The sequence below is a fragment of the Eutrigla gurnardus genome, assembly GCF_963514095.1.
Source record: "Eutrigla gurnardus genome assembly, chromosome: 9".
NCBI classification, from domain to species: domain Eukaryota; kingdom Metazoa; phylum Chordata; class Actinopteri; order Perciformes; family Triglidae; genus Eutrigla; species Eutrigla gurnardus.
Window position 1 is genome coordinate 10,337,020 of NC_139923.1, and position 19,478 is coordinate 10,356,497.

Consider the following 19,478-nt stretch of genomic DNA (forward strand, 5'->3'; position numbering starts at 1 on the left):
AGACAAATAAACATCAGAGCAGGAGAGGAGTGATGTCTTGTTTACACATTAGCGACCATTTAGCAAGTCTCGCTGGTTTCCCTGCATCTCTACGCTGGCTTCTCAAACAACTGATCTTTCTCAAACGTATGTCTTTGCAGCTCAGAATCCAGTCAGGATCAACACTGCCGTCTTGATTTGAACAGTCTGAGATGATCCTGTTTAGGATCTGCGCTGTAATAAAGACAATAACTCAATTACAATAACTTGTGTATCATATCAAGGTTCTATTAAATAATTGTCCAGCATGTTAGAAAGATCCTGAATAATTAGCCAGCAGCACTCTTCCCTGTGTCTGTCATCAAACAGTCCCTCCACAATTCTCTCTGCTTTTACCTTTCCACTGTTTATTTTTGTGTTACCCAATCAGGCAAACACACACACAAACACACACACACTCACACAAACACACACACAAACACACACACAAACACACACACACACACACACACACACACACACACACACACACACACACACACACACACACACACACACACACACAAACACACACACACATACACACACACACACACACACACACACTCACAAACTGCATCTTTCCAATACCATCTAATGAGGTGATGACCAACCACTTGTTATAATTGCTTCAGTCTCATTTTAATTTTCAAGCTTATTAATCATATGTAGAGTTACTTAAGAATGCATAAATTAATCTTAGATTAAAAAGCCTATCAAGGCCTCAAAACAATTAAAGAGTAAGGTAAGATTTCCCCTGGGCTGGGACTTTTATTTTAATAGAGTGTTCAGGTGATTATCATACTTTGATGCAGTACTGTGATTAATGCAGACACACTTTTAAATGAGCTGTTCTCTCTTGCACAAAAAGGTAGAATAAACAGGAGCCTGATAATGACCTTACTGACTTTTGGGGTTACTTGCTCATGTCCTGCATACTTGTATTACACCTCTTCCCCAGTGAATGAGTCAGGGAATTTGACCTTAAGTTTGAAAATATGGATTCCATATAAATCTGTAGGCATAGCGTTAATATTTTAAGGGTCTGTTTAGTCTCTTTAGTTGCACTTTTGGGTTATTTCATTACAGTTGTTCATACTGTCAATACAGTTTTGAATCAATGTGATAGCTTTTACTTGAGATGTTTGTGTTGATGGCAATCGCGGTTTAACAAGCCATATCCGTTCAATAATCGATAGATGAGCAGATGGAGGAGATTTGAATTTGAAGTGAGCCACCGTCTGTTCTTTCATATGGACTTTTTGCTCTCAAGCAAAATGCATTTTCACATCAGATTCACACTGCATGTTGATCTTAGTTCTAAAGTGTTTAATCACAGGCAAAAAAGACGAGCGATTGTAAAATTGTCATTTTTTTTTCATGATATTTTTAATTCTCTAGCGAACGAAACATATTACATGTTGGGCATTAAATCAGTCTTCTGTAAAGGATTTCTATTTTAATTTTAAATATAATATTACTTTTTTTTTTTTTTTTTTTACAATAGGCTAATACCAATATTGTTCATTAGCATTTTGATTCGCATTTAGTAGCCTAGCTGTTTTACGACCACGAATTATTGTTTTAATGGATCAGACAAATTATTATTATTTCAAAATTAGCATTTCATCAAAATGTTGCCTGTAATCAACATTTTAAAAAATACACCTCTGTTTAAATGAGTGAATGCATGCTGTCATTATTGCTGTCCAGCTCACTTAAGTCCAGGACCAACAGCAACGTGTCTTGTTTCCGTCATCAATATTACATCAGTTCTTGGCGCTGCAGGTGAAAATGATTCACCCAAATCTTTATTGGCTTTAAAAGTTAAACTCCCGTTGCTTATGGCGCGAGGCCGTCCGCATTGTTCCTCTGTCTGATCGTTTTTTTCGGCTCAAGAAAAAAAAAAAAAACAGATCGCAGAGTGACCTTTAGAGCAGCTGGTTATTGTCGAAACGCGTGTAGGCGAAATGTAGCTTGTAACGGATGAATCGGTGGGAACCCAGCACATGTTGGAGGCCTGCACGCCGCATTCATCAGCGGCCCGGCTGCATCCACGACAATGCGTCGGCGGGTCCCTGCTGTTTTTTTAGCCGAATGCCAAATCCCACTGCACCCTGCTCCCTATAATGTCAACAACATTGTTTGTTGTTGTTGTTGTTGTTGTTTGTTTCAACATGTGTGGAAAATAATGAAATAGGCTAAATGCAGTGCGATCGACACAATAAGCAACAGACGAATGGAAGATGAATGTGAATGTTTTTTAATTGGATTTTATTTAAACATATTGGACGTGTGGTTATCCTTCTGTTTTTCAGAATATATACAATATAATAATGGTTGGACACTTTATCCATCGACCTGTATCCATAGGCTGCTGTAAGACCGAATCATCTTCACTGATAATGAAGCCATAGTTAATGCAAACTGTCTGTGCGAGTGTGAGCGCCTCGCCACAAGTTTTGCCGTCACTTGATTGCTGCGTGGTGGAGGGGGGCTGTCCTCCAGTCTGCCATGTGGACGCCGCCGCTGCTGCTGCTGCTACACAAACAGAGAGGGAGAGAGGGAGGGAGAGAGCGAGAGAAACAGAGAGACACAGAGAGAGATAGAGATAGAGAGAGGGGGGCACCGAGCAGGAGGGAGGCGGTGCTGCACGGACAACTGCGTCCCAAAGCAAACAGCTTTACTCCTCCAACGCAGACACCGCGACTTTCACTTGATCACAGCGGAGGGGAGCTGCGCGAACATTCAAGGTGAGGGTGTTTTTATTTAAAAAAAAAAAAAAACGGTCTGTGTTTGTGTCATAACTTCTCTCCGTGTATTAGCCTACGGTGTTTTGTATGCAGTATTTTGGAATTATGACATGCACTATTTATAACCTAATGGGAATATTGGAAACAAGACTGAAGTTGTAGGGAAATGTACTTAGTATGAGTGGAGTTTTAAGTGCAGGGAACATAGCTTCTGTCCATCCACGCATTGCTTATTATGGGGTTCATTTGTAAAAAAATAAAAAGTCACGTTCATGTAAAACGATGGCCAATAATAGCCTGTCCGTTCCGTGTCTACTCAGCAGATTGAGCTACCTGCTATACAATTATGATCTAATAGTCTCCATTAAAGGGTGATTATAAAGCTGCACTTGAGCCTGTTATTATTAAATGTCACATCGTAATGTCAAACGTCGTCTCCGCAGCTTCCAGGCCTCCAAGGATGGACTCCATACCTGCGGGACGAGACTCCAGCTCTTCGCCAACCTCCAAACAAGAACTTTCTTACGCCAAGAACCTGAAGCCCAACCAGGTCGGGGAGACGGTGCTGTACGGAATACCCATCGTGTCTTTGGTAATAGATGGCCAGGAGAGACTTTGCCTCGCACAGATTTCTAACACACTGTTGAAGACATACAGCTATAACGAGATACACAACCGGCGCGTGGCGCTGGGGATCACCTGCGTCCAGTGCACCCCCGTCCAGCTCGAGATCCTGCGGAGAGCCGGCGCGATGCCCATCTCCTCCAGGCGCTGCGGGATGATCACGAAGCGCGAGGCCGAGAGACTTTGTAAGTCATTCCTAGGAGCTCACGCGCCGCCTAAACTTCCAGAGAATTTTGCCTTTGATGTTTCCCACGAATGCGCCTGGGGGAGTCGAGGTAACTTCATCCCGGCCAGATACAACAGCTCCAGAGCCAAGTGCATCAAGTGCTCCTATTGCAACATGTATTTTTCTCCAAATAAATTCATATTTCATTCGCATCGCACGCCAGAGTCTAAGTACACGCAGCCAGACGCAGCTAATTTTAACTCTTGGAGACGGCATCTCAAATTATCCGATAAAGGCAGCCAGACAGACGTGCTACACGCGTGGGAAGACGTGAAGGCCATGTTCAATGGGGGAAGCCGTAAGAGGACGCTGCCAGGCAGCGGGTCAGAGTCCGGCTACAAATCCCATGGACACAGTCGTCCCCGAGAATCGCCCGAGATCCCCGCAAAGATCCTCAGCTGCGAGGACAACCGGGGCAGCATGGCGAGCGCGCGCAGCTACCCAGTCATCCCCGTGCCCAGTAAAGGCTTCGGGATGCTGCAAAAGATCCCACCGCCGCTCTTCCCTCATCCGTACGGGTTCCCGGCGTTCGGCCTGTGCCAGAAGAAAGACGACGGTGTGCTGGGAGAGCAGAGCAAAGCGGGCCTCCCGGGTGTCTTGTGGCCTGGTACCAAGGACAGCGCCTATCACTCCTTCCCCATGTTCTGGCCCACGGCGGGCGCGCTGCCCATGCCCCCGTACCCCCAGACTCAGCACAAACCCCCACCGGAGCTGCTGGGTCCTCCGAGACAGACCGACATGGACATATCCGAGCACAGCGACCGGAGCACCAACACGTCGAAAGACAGCATGGTTGAGAACGACCGGTGCTCGAGCACTCAGTCCACGCGCAACGACGAGGACAAGTCGGGGGACGAGGCGAGGCCGCTGGAGGGGATGACCCTCGCGCCCCGAAAAATCAGCTACGTCTCCGCGTTCAGGCCCGTCATCAAAGACGCAGATTGCATCGCCAAGCTGTACGGCAACAGGGTCGCGTACAACGGTTGCCGCACCGGCTATTTGTCGCCCGATTTTTTAAGCGAGAGCTCGAGCTACCGGTCCATGTCCCCCTGCGTGGACAGCGAGGGCGAGCCGGACGTGGACGTGGAGACGAATAAAACACCAGAGGAGGAGGACGAGTCCCAGCCTCTGTCCTCGGTGTGTCCCCGGACTCCCCCGGGGCTGCCCCGCGGTCTTCCACCGAAGGACTCGGACTCCAAGAGCCAGCAGGAGAGCAGGCTGGTTGGACCCCAGAAAGTGAGCGTGCACGTGGCCCAATCCTCGGACAGAGAACTGCACAACAAGCAGTTATCAGACACCCACATAGCTGCGTCTTTTCCCGAAGTGAGTGACTTATAACTGAGAAACATGGCGATAATACACGCTGTAATATTTCTCTAACGTTTTCTGCAAATGAGCTTCTTTCCTTGGCTTGTGTGGGTTTATTTTTAAATTTACTTTTAATCTCTGTGTTCTTGAAATGTGTTAAAAACAGTGTAACGGCAGCAACACACAGCATGTCCACAATATTTAAGAAAACAAAACATAAATCAATCCTTTAAATAAAACAAATATATGAACTGCAACAAGTATATTTTTAATTATTATTTTAAGATTTTATTTTATTTTATTTTAATTATTTTTGTGCCAAACGCCTTGTAATTTTACGAGTTCAAAGAAGTGGTGATTCTGTCTTCTTTAGGTGTACACACCGGAGAGGGGTGAGCTGCAACAAAGGAGCAGTCCGTATCAGTTCAGACCTGCGAATTACAAGACTGGAGTACTTACAACTAATGGTTAGATTTTTTTTTTCTGTTATTGTAAAAAAACAACAACAAAAAAACAATTCGCTGTAAAAAAAAAAAAAAAAAAAGGAAAAGGGGGTAAAAATTATATCGATGTATTTTCTCTTAAGATGAGGGTGCAAGTAAAGAAGAGCCGTCTTCCACAGTGGAGGAGATCGAAACGAAATCTTTTAATGAACAAAGCAGCGAGGAGAACCAGCGAGAGCCGGATGGGGGTAAGTTACACCGAGGTCAGCCGATAGGATTTTTCTCTGTTCTGAGCTCCCTACTTTGAAGAGGATTTAAGAGATAGGCTACGGGTCATATTTTTGAATTTTTTTTATTTGCAGATAAAGGTTTATAATTAATTTTTTGTATGTATTCAGGCGAGGACGTGACAGCCAGAGCTCTGCCAACACAAAGAGCCATAGAAAGTCTGGCGAAAGGTAAGACGATGTCTTACTGTTAGATAAAACTAAATGATTGGCAGATAACACGTCTCTTTAAAATTATTACTATATCATTTTTATATGATCATCATCTAATAAAACGAATACATAGTATATCATTCGTTTTTTTAATGTTGGAAACTCCAATTCCGTTTTTCATTCTCTTTTCTGTTTTGCCTTGAGGCAGATTATTTGGCTTTTGTCCAAAAAAACATAAAAAGGGAAGTTTTTTTTTTTTTTTTTTTTACTGCAGGCCCAGGAGGACATGCTCTTAATAGTCGGTGTAAATGATGATGGTGTCCTCATCACTGTCATTAAAAATAGCAAACTGTCCTAGAAGGAAGATGATGCAAAAGTACTGTAACTTTCCTCCTCCAACGTCCTCTATCTCTGTCTGCTTTTTAGAGGATCTACAGAAGCAACTGTTAGAGCAAGTTGAGCTGAGGAAAAAGCTGGAACGTGAATTTCAAAACTTGAAAGGTAAGCCAAATTCTGCAAACGTGCTATTCCACCACAGCAGGGATTTGACAGACAGAGACTCAAAAGTCTGTCTGGTGCATGTTGAAATGTTGCTCCTCTGTCGTGTTTGCGAGTCAGGCCAAAAACATGAACCCTTGACCCAATCCACCTCAACAATGGCAGTCACGTGCTCTCCTCTGCGGAGCAAATGCGAAGTGATTGAGGAAACACACTATCCTGGAAAGATGTGCTTCCAAAACCCATTTTAACAATGAGTTGGGAGGATTTTCTTTATGTAGCGTTTATTAACCTTTAGTCCAAAAATGCTTAGAAAATATCTGTGTAAGGAAGAAAGTGCACATATTTTTGGACTTTATTTAATTTACAGTAACGTGTATACATAACTTTTTATAATAGAAATATAAAAAGGATGCAATACGGAGAAAAAAATAAGCAAGTTGTGCCATAGCTGAGGAGAACATATTATTATATTTAAATTAAATAACAGTAGCTGCTTTGAATGGCAACGCATTGAAAAATGCATTATTACACCTAAAAACATTCAACATCTACGTTTACACAGCTTATTTGACCTTACTGGGGAAAAACTTGACAAGGATTTTTAAAGATCTGAATTCTTACTCTGAAATTTTATCCATCCAAGAAGCAACTGTACATGTGGAGTGTTTCATGTGAATCTCAAGGGAATTGCAGGACAAAACACCACTCACATTCTGACCGCTGCAGTCTTTTAACTGACAGTAAATCCAAACACCCTCTCTACAAATGCTTAAAACGTTCCACCCACTCAACTCTTTTCACACTCTGTTTTGCTTGAAAGCTTTTAGAAAATCTCATTAAAATGGAGAATGAATGAGATGCACAGAACTGGTCTATTAAAGCATTAGGGGCAGAAAAAAATCAACAGTATATCCCAAAGATGTCCAGTTTGTAAAAGTTAATTTAATTGTGCAAAATCTATTAAAAGTGGGTGCTCTGTCATGGTGCACAGAGGCATTTAAACAAAGATATTTATCTAAAGGTTTACCTCATCAGAGCATAAAGTCCAGGTCAGTCTTCATCTGGGTGTAAATAAACACCATACACCAGAAACTTAAATATGACCTGTGTTTTGTTTGAAATTATATTTATTTGCCCTCGTCTTTTTGTGACTTTATTGACAAAGTAGGAAGGATGTAATTAATTCAGAACTATGAAATCCATGTACATTGCGTTCTCTAAATTTACCTCATACATTTTGGGTTCTGAATATTATTGTTCTATCACTTTCTAACAATGTCATATCAGTTCCCTGTGATGTTTTATTTAAATCTGTATGGTGGACTTTATTTGAATTTAAAGACTTTGTGCCATAAATAATTTGGATGCAGCTATTGGGAGTTTGATGAACAGAAAGCATAACAGCACAACTGGTTTATCTGCATCAGACAGGTGCAAACGCCTCCATTCTATATTCAGTCCACTTGATACAGTCTTAACTGCCAATAAGGTGGGTTGTTATAGGATCAATTACAACATCAAGGTCTTAACAGATCCTGTCAAAGGACATATTTACTTTTTTTCTTAGATAGTTTACTTTAGATACAAAAAGATTAAAGTAGGCCTACTTTACCATTCATAATTTAATCTTATCTCTTATTTCTGCATTCATCCTGAAACTGTGCAATGAGGTTAGATTTTAAGTGATTTGATTCACACTGAATTATACAAAAAATCAAATCTAAATTCCATATAAAGCAAACATCTATGTCCGCACCATAGTATGACATTGTTACAATTAGGAGACCCGTAGACGAGGTCGGCGCCTTATCGCTTTATCTTGAGAGTAGCGCCCTCTATAGGCGGGAGAATGCTTCGGACTGGATCAGGTGTTCTCAATGTTTCCAATCAAGAATGTGTAGGCAGGACTTCTTCAAATGAAGGAATGAATATTATTGTTTATTTGTAAATGCACATTAACAGGCTACAAACAAATGTATATACATTACAAAGTACGGTATTTTAGGTGGCTACATTACCGCGTTTTGTATTTGCGCAATTAGGTTTTAATTGGTGGTTGTGATGATTTGTAAATGGGGGCTCAGCTACATCATTGACTCCAATCTATGCCTGCCATTTGTTCCTCAGATAATTTTCAGGATCAAATGAAAAGGGAACTTTCCTATAGGGAGGAGATGGTTCAGCAACTTCACATCGTCCGAGGTGAGAAAAATGAAGCGGAGGGAGCGGATATACAGCAGCGCGGCTCCACAGATTTACTGTGGCATGTGTGCTGCTGACGTGATTGATGACCGTTTATATGCTCAATGCTTTCATTTACTGCTTTGACACGCAAAGCCCGTTAAATTCACATGAATCACTTGCACTCGGGGAAACGTGGGAAACACTTCCTGATTTTTCTCACCATTGGCTTGTGATCAATTAATGATACAGACGTATATTAAGATATTAAATACTAATAATTCTCTTTCCGAGATTCAAAATTTCCAACCTGGGCTGAGTACGCATCTTACATGCGTATTTACGCCTTGTCTCCGGACGCTTTACGCAGCGAGTTGGACCAAGAAAGAGAACCTCATGTTAATTTCCATAAGGTCGACTGGACTTGTACACTATTGATCTCCTTTTCATCTCCTTCTTCATAGAAGCTCACGACGCGTTGCACCATTTCTCGTGTAAGATGTTGACTCCTCGCCACTGCAGCGGATCCTGCTCCTTCAAATCTCCTCTGCTACCACCCTGAAACGGATTACTACATTTCTACTCGCATCTTCTACTGTCAACGCGTGGGGACCTCCGAGGAATCAAGTTGAAAGAAGACTAACTTGTAATTACTTGTAATATTTCAGCATTTAGACTATGTAACTATGTTGTTTTACTCAAACGATACCATTGATGATCTTTATTATTTGTGGCAAAGTGCAATGACAATGTATTAACTTGTAATTGTTATCGGTTGTTATTACGGTTTTTTGTTGTTGTTGTTGTTGTTGTTGTCAAAAATAGCAGCCAGCCCAGCTAGCCAACTCATTGCTGTTTATCCTCTCAGCATTTGAATTAGCCTACTACTTTTGCTGTGTTCTTCTTTGCAGGCCAATAGCTTCATTTGGATGTTATGCACTTTAGACAAATGATGGCAATTGCAGTAAAACCTTGTGCATTGAAATAGGCCTACAATACAATTAACTGTAGCGGTCAAACCATGCCTATTTGTTTCTGAAGAGTTACAAAACACGGAAGTTAGTAGGCTAAATGAGTACATCCGCGACCTTGTAAGTAGCGACATATTATATGAAGAGTATTTGTTCAAGTAGCCCTAATATTTGTTTTCATCGCTAATGAATAAATCAATTTATTAAAAGAATTGTGAATTCTTGCCCTCGGTCCTGTCAACATCATGCATCTTCCTTCTACCCGTTAATATTAGGAGAAGCAAACAATCTCCGCTTTCTTTGCATTTATGTGGGCTAACTGTCCCCATTGTGCGTTTGATAAGCCCCATAAGAAGATATCCATGAGGAAACACTTCAATTTAAGTTATGTATGCTGTACCATATGAAAACTGATGAGTATTCTCACTTTCTAACGGGCTATTTATTTGATACATTGGTTGAATAGACCATGATCGTTGGGATTAATGTCACGAATAATGGGAATTAATAGTTCAACACGATATCCAGAGCCCGTTGTGACATCTTCAAATTGTAGTTTTTGTCCAAAACAGAAATAGCCCATATTTAATATTCAGGGTATAAAACAGAGATGGCAAATCATCACATTTCGGGGATTTTCAAATGTTTATAATTTGCGTTTGAGTACTAAGTGATGAATAAACATAGCTTAATCTCGAGCAAACCCTTCAAATCCTCAAACAAATCGTATTATAATTGTTTTTATAACAACTATTTCTCTTTATGTCACATCCATTTTTCTGTGTTGCGGTAGCGCCCCCTGCTGTCTGTGGTGAAGAAGCGACACAATTTTGAATTTGCCGTCCCCTGAGGATGGCTTTTGCGCATGCGCACCAAATGTAACAAGATGGCGGAGAGTGCGGAACTGAAGGTAAAGCGAGCCCCTATATTAGCTTGAGAAATAGATGTTTCATATAGTGATATTTGAATTACAAATCATACTACAATTGTTACTGGACAGTAGAGACCCGACGGATGTTGTTATCAAAGCATACAATTCCAAAACAGCAGGGCGGTGGGGACGGACAAACTGTTAGCTGGCTGGCTAGCTCGCTAGCATTAGCTTTGTTATTGTTGCCGAGGTTCCGTTAGGCTGCCTCTGCTGTGCGGCTCACCTGCAGATAAGGCCAGATATCGCTTTTAGTAAAATATGAAAACCACATTCATGTCAACGTGTTTAACCCAATGGCACTGTAGTGTTGGCCACCTGACATCATCAGTACTTTACCAGGTGGAGCGCAATGTCTGTTTAAAATTGGGGTCTGTCTATTCCCTGGAAGACAATTGTATTTTAGCTTCCATTGGCGTATATCAGATTAGATGTGACGGTGGTCCACAGAATATAGTCGCAATCCACAGGCTTCTTAACGTATTGGAATTAAACACATGAGATTGAGTCATGACTGTATCGTTAAATTTATGTTCAGTTAGATTACGTTGCCGGCATTACGCCGGCGCTGTTAGCGAACTAAATGTAAAATGTACCCGGTTTCCCTTCATCTTCTACTCTCTTAATGTTTATAATGAATTATTTATTGACAGCAAACACTTATTGTTAAACGTTTCCGTTTTGATCTGCTCCATGCCTAAGCGAAGCTCTGCACTATTGACACTCCCCATGCCTTATATGAGCCGTAGTTTTTTCTTTACACACGGAATTTAACTTAATAGTAATACCGTTACTCATTAAAAGTTCAGCTACGCACAGTTCACCACGCATTGCTATGTTGGAACATGATTACCCGTAAAGTATAACACAATGCAATGAAACCACTGCCTTCATGGAGATGACAATGTTTAGTTTTCATTGCTTCTGTGTTATAGAGGTGTTGATCCAATGTTATGGTTATTTATTATGTGTGGGATTGCGTTATTTGACTGCATTCTACTGTAGGATGTATTTTGTTGAGAATAACCCTGTGTAATTAGATTGTATGATGTTGTAGGATGTTTAGATCTACATCCATGCTGTTGTGTCCACGCACCCAGTATTATCTCTATGGATTATAGTTTTATTATATATTATTACAAATAGTATTTAGTATAAATCATGTGTGGTCACTGCTTCTAGCCAAAGGGGCATCTCTGGCAAGATCATCTCAGAGTGTTTCCTGAATATTTGCTTTAATAATAACGCTTTAAGTGATTAGTCTGAAAGGGTAGTTTGTTATTTTACATCAGAATAGGAAAATATGTTTCTGAAGATGTATTAATAGACTAATTTCCCACCTTTCATTTTTTTTGCCAGCAAATGGTAATGAGCCTTCGAGTTTCGGAGCTTCAAGTGTTGTTGGGGTATGCAGGACGGAATAAGCACGGACGCAAACACGAACTTTTGACCAAAGCTTTGCACCTACTGAAGGCCGGTTGCAGTCCTGCAGTGCAGATGAAGATCAAAGAGCTCTACAGACGGCGCTTTCCAACCAAAATGGTTTCGCCAGTGGACCTGGCTCTGCCCGGTGTTCATTCTGCCTCCAGCCTGCCCGCTGGCCTTGCCCAGCTGGGATTTGACAGCCACGGTTCCGCATCGCCTCTATTGCCCGTTTCTTTACTTGGGCCTAAGCATGAGCTGAGTCTGCCTCACCTCCCCTCAGCCCTGCACCCTGTACACCCTGATGTCAAGCTCCAGAGATTGCCATTCTACGACGTTCTGGATGAGCTCATTAAGCCAACCAGCCTGGGTGAGTCCACCACTATGTGCTCAGCTGTGTGTGTAGTGATGACACCTCTCCCTCATCGGCATATTAATGGAGCATTGTGACCACAGATATCTGAACCATGACTGTTAAAATGCTCGGTAAAAGTTACATTTGAGTTGACTAAAGTGCCGAGTGATTTCTGTCGGTTCCCCTTTGACTAATATTCTGGTTGTGGTTTCCTTTCCTGTAGCCTCAGACAACAGTCAGCGGTTCCAGGAAGCATGTTATGCCTTTGCATTAACACCACAGCAAGTTCAACAGATCAGCAGCTCCATGTAAGTGAGAACTTGTTTATAACAATTGTATTTCTTATTTAAATCTTAGCTTTTACTTCTGTTTCTATGTCAGTAAATTGTGAGGGATGCAAAAGCACTGTAACCACCAAACAATTTTTCATTGTACTGTTTACATGATTTAAAAAGCCAATGTTACCAGAGACAGCAAACAATCAGAGAGTGAACTGAGTCGTTATTAATCTTACTCCTGTTTTATTTCTTTAGGGACATATCTGGGACCAAATGTGACTTTGCTGTTCAAGTCCAGCTGCGGTATGTCTAACATTCTTTCCTTTTTTTACAAAGAAGCATGTTTGTGTTATATGAATAGTGGTTCTGTATGTAACCCCTCTTGAAGCAACCAGATATGGTCACTTATACATCTATCTATACACGTATAGCTTTTATAGGTTTTAATTTAACTTGACTTATTTCTTAGCTTGCAGGTAAAGGTAATGATTAATGACAAAGAAAGGAATCATGATTATTTACCATGAGAACAGGTTCTCTATTGTGGAGCAAAGAATGCAGGGTTCCTTTGTCTCCTGGATGCCCGCACACTCCCAAGTTTTTATTCACTATGAATATGTTCACCAAAACGAATAAAAGATTGTTTGTACTTCAATTCCAGAAGTATAGTTTTTTTGATCGCTTACAGGAAAGCAAGTGCGTCTGTTACATCACTTTAACTAGAATTCAAACCACTGCACTTGGGAATAAATACAACATAACATAAAAAAAACGGATGTTTTTCTTAGTCACTGTATGGATGAATGACTAACTTGAAAAAGTGCTCTCCTATGTCATACATGGATATGGCTATACTTGGACTGAAAATACTAAAATGAGAAAGCAGAGTTTGTCCCTCAAGATTTAAATGTATCCCTTTTTTTTCTTTTTACATTTTCAGATTTTGTTTATCAGAGACAAGTTGTCCCCAGGAAGATCATTTCCCACCCAATCTGTGTGTAAAAGTGAACAGCAAGCCCTGTAATCTCCCAGTAAGTCCAGCCAGTTTCTTGTCATTCTGCCTTGTCAGATTGTCTGTGTTTCACACCACCAGTTACTTAGAATCAAGGTCACTGATGTTTGATGTTATGTCTGCAGGGTTATCTTCCTCCAACTAAAAATGGAGTTGAACCAAAAAGGCCCAGTCGCCCCATCAACATAACCTCTCTTGTCCGACTGTCCACCACTGTCCCCAACACAATTGTGGTGTCGTGGACTTCAGAAATTGGGAGGGTATGAACATCGAGGCAAAGCTTTCATCAGTCAAATGTCATAGCCCATTAAAGTGGGCATAAGTCACCTCCGTGTAGCTGGTTTCGCTCATTATTTGTATCTTTGTTTTGTCAGAGTTTTTCCATGGCTGTTTATCTGGTAAGGCAGCAGTCGTCTGCAGTGTTGTTGCAAAGACTACGGGCCAAAGGAATTAGGAACCCTGACCACTCAAGAGCTCTGAGTAAGTTTGTCCTTGATTTTCCTTTTTAACATGTTTTGCCACTACATCTGCAAGTAGAAGACAATCACATATAGTAACTCCTGTGCGTTTATGTGAACTTTGTCAGCTTGGAAGTCCCGGAGATTCAATTTAGGACCCAAAAAAGGAACTACGTTCTACAAAGAACTAGCTTTTGCATACACCAATCATATTTTAATATACTTCTGAGGGAGTTTTGAATGAAAATGAAAATAAATGAAAATACCACAATTGGATTGAACAGTCATAAGTCTTCTGTTGTGTTTTTCTTCTTTTTCTTTCTAACAGTAAAAGAGAAATTAACAGCTGATCCAGAGAGTGAGATTGCCACCACCAGCCTACGAGTCTCCCTCCTGTGTCCTGTAAATACTACACTATACTGCTTATCTGAAGAATAGGAGTATTGTAGTTATACTTTCTTTCGGAGAAGTATACCCAGTAGCCTACAAAATACCTGTAGGACCATTTTCTCAATTTGCCAAGAAATGTATTGACAATTCGAATTACATAGGGATTTTTTTAGAGAGACAAAAAGTACTTTGCCATATGCTGTATACTTAATTGGATACTGTTGCTTTGTTCTGAAATATTCTGTTATTCTAAAACGACCTGTTGGAAGTATTTAATGCAGTACTGAGAAGTGGCACTTGTTTTGTGTGTGCATGTATTTTTTTGTTTTGTTATGAAGCTGGGGAAGATGAGGCTGACCATCCCTTGCAGAGCGATGACATGTTCGCACCTTCAGTGCTTCGATGCTACACTTTACATCCAAATGAATGAGAAGAAGCCGACCTGGGTGTGTCCAGTCTGTGACAAGAAAGCACCCTACGAGCACCTCATTATTGACGGGTGAGCACAACGTGTCACACATTCCTGGTAGATCATTGTTTGATGCCTCATTTCCACTGCTTGGTCCACTTCGACTCAACTAACATTTGGTACCAGGTCCGTCCCTCTCCCACAGTATAATGGCGTAGTTATTTGCGGGCGGTATTGATGATAGCGTGGCTATTTCTAAATAGTGGATTTGTGCAGGATGTTCAGTGTTTTCAAGCCAACTTTAAGTATCTGTTCAAGTCGCCCAAGGTTGTACCAAAAATTATTTTTGTGGTATTATAACGCACTGAGCAGTGTTTTTGTGTGAGATAAGTCTTCAAACTCATGGATCTTTATTCAGCCTGCCTGTCATATTCCATCATCTGATTTGTACATAATGAACTACTAAAGCCTACGTCATTCTGGTTGTCAAACTGTATTGAACGTTTATGCTGTTTTCACAGGTTATTCATGGAAATATTGAATAGCTGTTCTGACGTTGATGAAATCCAGTTCAAAGAAGATGGAAACTGGTCCCCCATGAGGTCGAAGAAGGAGGTGCAGGAGGTGTCTGCTTCGTACAATGGTGTAGACAGCGGTATGTAGCTTGTACATTTCAGAGTCTTCAAGCATTCATTGAAATCTTTGAGCACAGTGTGAGTTAACAGTTATACCTATGTAGATTCGTCTCGGACAGAAACGCACGAGCATAAACGAGGATCGTCTCATGACAACAACAAGAAAGTTGATGTGATCGACCTGACACTGGATAGCTCCTCGGAGGATGAGCTAGATGATGAGCCACCTCTTAAAAGGCCCTGCCCCTCGCTGTCACCCGTCTCTCCACCGCCAAGCAAAGGGTGAGTCTCCAAACCGTAAACAGGAAGTTAGGTCACCATGAACAATGTATTTTTGGTCTGAGCTCTGTTGTGTTATGTCTTTTGTCTCTGACCTGATGTGGTGCTGTTTCCTCTCAGAGTACTGAACCTACACAGCCAGTCCTCACCTGTGAGCAGAGCTCCCAGCATGCCCACTGTGGAGACCAGCTACATTCCTCCCCCTCCACCTCTTATCCAGGATTATCGCCACTATTATCACACAACCAGTGACCTGCCAGGTACACCTGTCGCCTGCCTTTAAGGATCGGTTTAGATCTTTGTCAAGTCTTAATATTATAATCACTTGGCATGTACGTTGGAAACACTGGTTAATTTGTTCTGTGCTACTAGTTGTGAAGCAGTTTGTCTTCTAAAGTTCAGCTGAAGCAAACATGACGCTTCAGCAATCTGAGTCAGCTGAATCAAAGTGGTGTCTTTAAAATTATAGTCTTTGTAGCACAAAATTCCATCTTCTTTTCTCCTCACACCTCAGAACTCAGCAGCAAACCTGATCACATGACCAGTAAGAGGAAACCCACTTGATTCAACTAACTCAGTCTGCTGAATGTTAACTTGAGCTGAGTTTTGGCAATAACCACTCTCTTTGGATGTTTGGAAGTCACTGCTACTGCCCAATATGATTTATTATTATTATTATTATTATTATTATTAGATTTAATAGTAATATATTCCAGCGTAACGGCATGGTTTTAAAGAAGTCTATGTTAATTTCCTCCACGAGCTGTGTGTCGTAGTCACTGCTGCAGCTCCAACCATGGATCAGGTTGATGACTGAAATACAAAGTAACAGGTCACTTCACAGACAGTACGGATAGGAGAAATGATTATGCTTTTTATTAAGATAGACTTGACCAAATCTAAGAGAACCTATGTGTTGTTATTTAAATCAATTAATAACTAAATATTGGTAGCGTGTATCCAGAATGAAGTAAATCGACTGAGCCTTTATTCTTTTTCTTACAGATCTAAATTTTTTCTCCTTCCTCCAAGGCGACAATCAGGTATATTTACTCAAACACCTGAACTTTGGCAACATCATACGGCAGGGCCTTTGTTTTTGGTTGTTGTGTAACACTCACTCTTTTCTGACCTGTTAGCATTACAACATGGTGATGGCCGCCGCAGCAGCTGCATCGGCGTCGGCCTCAGACGACCACGACTTGCTGCTTAACCGTTTCCTGCCCTACGGCTCCCCTCAGATGTTACGGGAGCAGCCAGGCACCCCGGGGAGCAGCACGCTGGCAGCCACCAATGGAGGCAGCAACAGCGGTAGCACCAGTAGTTTGGTGTCTTCCAGCAGTCTGCGAGACCGCGACAAAGACCGAGAGCGAGACAGAGACAGGGACAGCCACACCCTCTCAGGATTGTCGAGGTCCTCAGTGGAAACCGCAGCGACGGCAGCCATTTATGGCTCCATATCTGACGTTATCTCTCTTGACTAGATCCACACAGAACTGAAAGACAAGGGAGACCTCGAGAACAGCAGTTCTTTGTAAATATGAAAGAGGAAGATGAAAGAATACAGTGCTATGTACAGAGAGGAAAATCTATTTTCAATTTTACTTATCATATGTATATAAACTTAGGACGCTTCTTGTCCGGTGAGTTACTTCAGTTGATATTTTTCTGTGAATACTGAAGACTTTTTCACACCTCTTCATGTGGTCCTTTGATTATATTGTACCTTTTGTACCTGGTTTTTACAGTTTTGTTTCGATATTCCATGTCAATGGCATTATTTCAGTATAATGTTATGTGCACAGAACCCAATGAGGTGACACCTTATGTAACAGGATATTTAGAATATAAAGAAAATGGGCATTGTTATAGATGTACAAAAGGCAAGTCGCAGCAAAACACGGAAATGTGTAACACTTTCTTTATTTTCTAAATGGCATCATTACTGTCAAAACTGTTTTGACAGCAGAAAGATCTGGCCATTTTTGCCATCACTGTAGAATTTTCTGTAAGACATTCATGCTGTGGTCATTTTATTTTTAAGGAATTATTTATGATGTAAGTTATGTTGGATGTATGCCGTTTTCAAAGAAGCATTCCTTATGCCTCAAGGAACTGTTGCCACTAGAATTGAAATGCTAGATCCTTCTGTTGTCATAACGCTGCACTCTTTCCGCCTGTTTCAGTCAATCAAAATGAACAATAGTGTATAGTTTAGACTGTACCGAAGAAACATATAAATTGGGATTATGTCAGTATTGTAAGACCAGGCTTTTTCAGTGTGTAAATGGATGACACTAGTCCAGCAAGCAGCCGCCGCCTTGTGTATTTTTCTTCTAAAGTACAGCTGTTTTATTTTGAATACTACACTCAAAGATATACACAGAAAACTACAGCAAAGTGACCGGACGACATCTAAGACGGAGCTAGTTCCTGGTCCACTTGAGGTAATTTGACATTTCATGATGTATTTATGTTTGATTTTAGCACTTGGTCTTTACATAAAGGCTGTGTGCAGCAGTGAAGCGTTCGCAGTTGCAGGGGACACTTTAAGAGTAGTTTTCAGCTTTGCATGTTTGCAAATGACCTGAAAGCTCACCTGTTTGTGAGCTATGCGCTTCCTTATCAAGGCCACAGGATGCATAGCCTTTTTGTTGTTAAGTGTATTTGCAACAGCCTATAAGAGAACTGTGATAGCTTAGTCTTAGTCTTTCACAACATGCATTTTGGCCCAGAAGTTAAAACCATTGAAGTTATTATGGGCGCATCCCCTCCCTTTATTTTTCTTAACTTGTGCTTACAAGTAGGATTATTTATTATCATATATATTTTCAGCATTTGTTTGATTCGTGGATATGCATTGCTGTCATTGTATGTGATATTTCTTTTGTAATTATATAATTAATGCTATTTAAGGATGTCATAGTTGCTTGACATGCATTGTAACATTTTCTGTTTGTTTTACTATCAGATGATGTCAATAACTCAATAGAGGCTTTGATCATTTTGAACCGCTACAAGGTCTACTGTGCTGTTTGATATTTGTAAGAATTAAACAGATATAAGAAAGTGCACATTTGTAGTCGCTCTCAGGATAGTCCTGATTCAGCTATGTGTGTTCTGTTACAGTATGCAGCCAGATCATTGAGTCTGTTACTTGGAGGGAAAAATGCTCCATTTAATCACATTTGAAAACAGCACATGTAATAGAGGCCGATATATTGTCAATATTAGCTTTTTGTAAACCTGTTGGTTTATGTGAAGGCCATTGAGTTACACGAATTTGAAACGCCCATACATGTTTGACATAGTTTAGAAATGATGTCATACTGTATCCACTAGAGGGCACCGGCCAACGTGGGAACTACATTCCATAACAATCCATCCAGTTGAAGGATTTTACAAAAAAAAAAAAAAAAAAACACAACAGGCAAAATAGTGAGGATGTAACACCCTCTGTGAACCATTAATGTCTGTATCCATCCAGTAGATGTTCAGATATTTTGAGTGAAAACTGTGGCCTGCTGTATACAGATTTTAAATATGGGGTATCAGAATTAGTTTGCGAAATAAAAAAAAAAAAGTTGCTTCGTCCCTGTTGTTGAATGTAAATCCCAATCTTTTTTGGCAGAATTGCTTACTAAACTGCTTAAATCTTTGACAGTGAAAATTAAATGTATTGACTGCCATTATGATCTCAGCAACTGCTTTCCCAGCTACCGGCCGCATCATAGTGAGGTGATGTTCTGAACTGACATATTGAAAGAGACCTGTGGTGAGTGCGTGTCCTCAATCGTTCAGAATGCGTATTGTATTTCAACTAAAGTTAACGCCATTCATGGCAAAA

The 19,478-nt window shown here is 40.9% G+C and overlaps 2 protein-coding genes across 6 annotated transcripts; both read left to right on the top strand.

Annotated features, from left to right (window-relative positions):
* Positions 1–2,646: 2,646 nt before the first annotated feature.
* Positions 2,647–9,076, top strand: skor1b (SKI family transcriptional corepressor 1b). Of its 5 annotated transcripts, none has more exons than XM_084017494.1 (8): positions 2,647–2,771; positions 3,215–4,944; positions 5,303–5,396; positions 5,516–5,620; positions 5,771–5,830; positions 6,239–6,313; positions 8,441–8,515; positions 8,962–9,076. In XM_084017494.1, the coding sequence occupies exons 2-8, from the start codon at positions 3,232–3,234 to the stop codon at positions 9,054–9,056; spliced, it is 2,217 nt and encodes a 738-aa protein (XP_083873620.1). In that variant the 5' UTR covers positions 2,647–2,771; positions 3,215–3,231; the 3' UTR covers positions 9,057–9,076. The 5 variants fall into 5 exon arrangements, with proteins under 5 accessions (XP_083873620.1, XP_083873619.1, XP_083873622.1 ...); XM_084017493.1 differs by having other exon boundaries at positions 8,959–9,070; XM_084017496.1 differs by lacking the exon at positions 8,441–8,515 and having other exon boundaries at positions 8,959–9,076.
* A 1,254-nt stretch (positions 9,077–10,330) lies between these two features.
* Positions 10,331–18,701, top strand: pias1b (protein inhibitor of activated STAT, 1b; the record flags this gene model as incomplete). Its single annotated transcript, XM_084018114.1, has 14 exons — positions 10,331–10,375; positions 11,753–12,185; positions 12,394–12,478; positions 12,704–12,751; positions 13,389–13,479; positions 13,586–13,720; positions 13,835–13,940; positions 14,247–14,320; positions 14,647–14,807; positions 15,239–15,372; positions 15,457–15,634; positions 15,752–15,891; positions 16,637–16,674; positions 16,771–18,701. The coding sequence occupies 14 exons, from the start codon at positions 10,331–10,333 to the stop codon at positions 17,113–17,115; spliced, it is 2,013 nt and encodes a 670-aa protein (XP_083874240.1). The 3' UTR covers positions 17,116–18,701.
* Between the last annotated feature and the right edge of the window lie 777 nt (positions 18,702–19,478).

Coding starts and splice junctions, on each gene's coding strand:
- skor1b (XM_084017493.1), top strand. CDS start 3,232: ATGGACTCCATACCTGCGGGACGAGACTCCAGCTCTTCGCCAACCTCC. Junction 5,831..6,238: donor CATAGAAAGTCTGGCGAAAG/GTAAGACGATGT, acceptor TCTGCTTTTTAG/AGGATCTACAGAAGCAACTG. Junction 8,516..8,958: donor GCAACTTCACATCGTCCGAG/GTGAGAAAAATG, acceptor CCTTCTTCATAG/AAGCTCACGACGCGTTGCAC.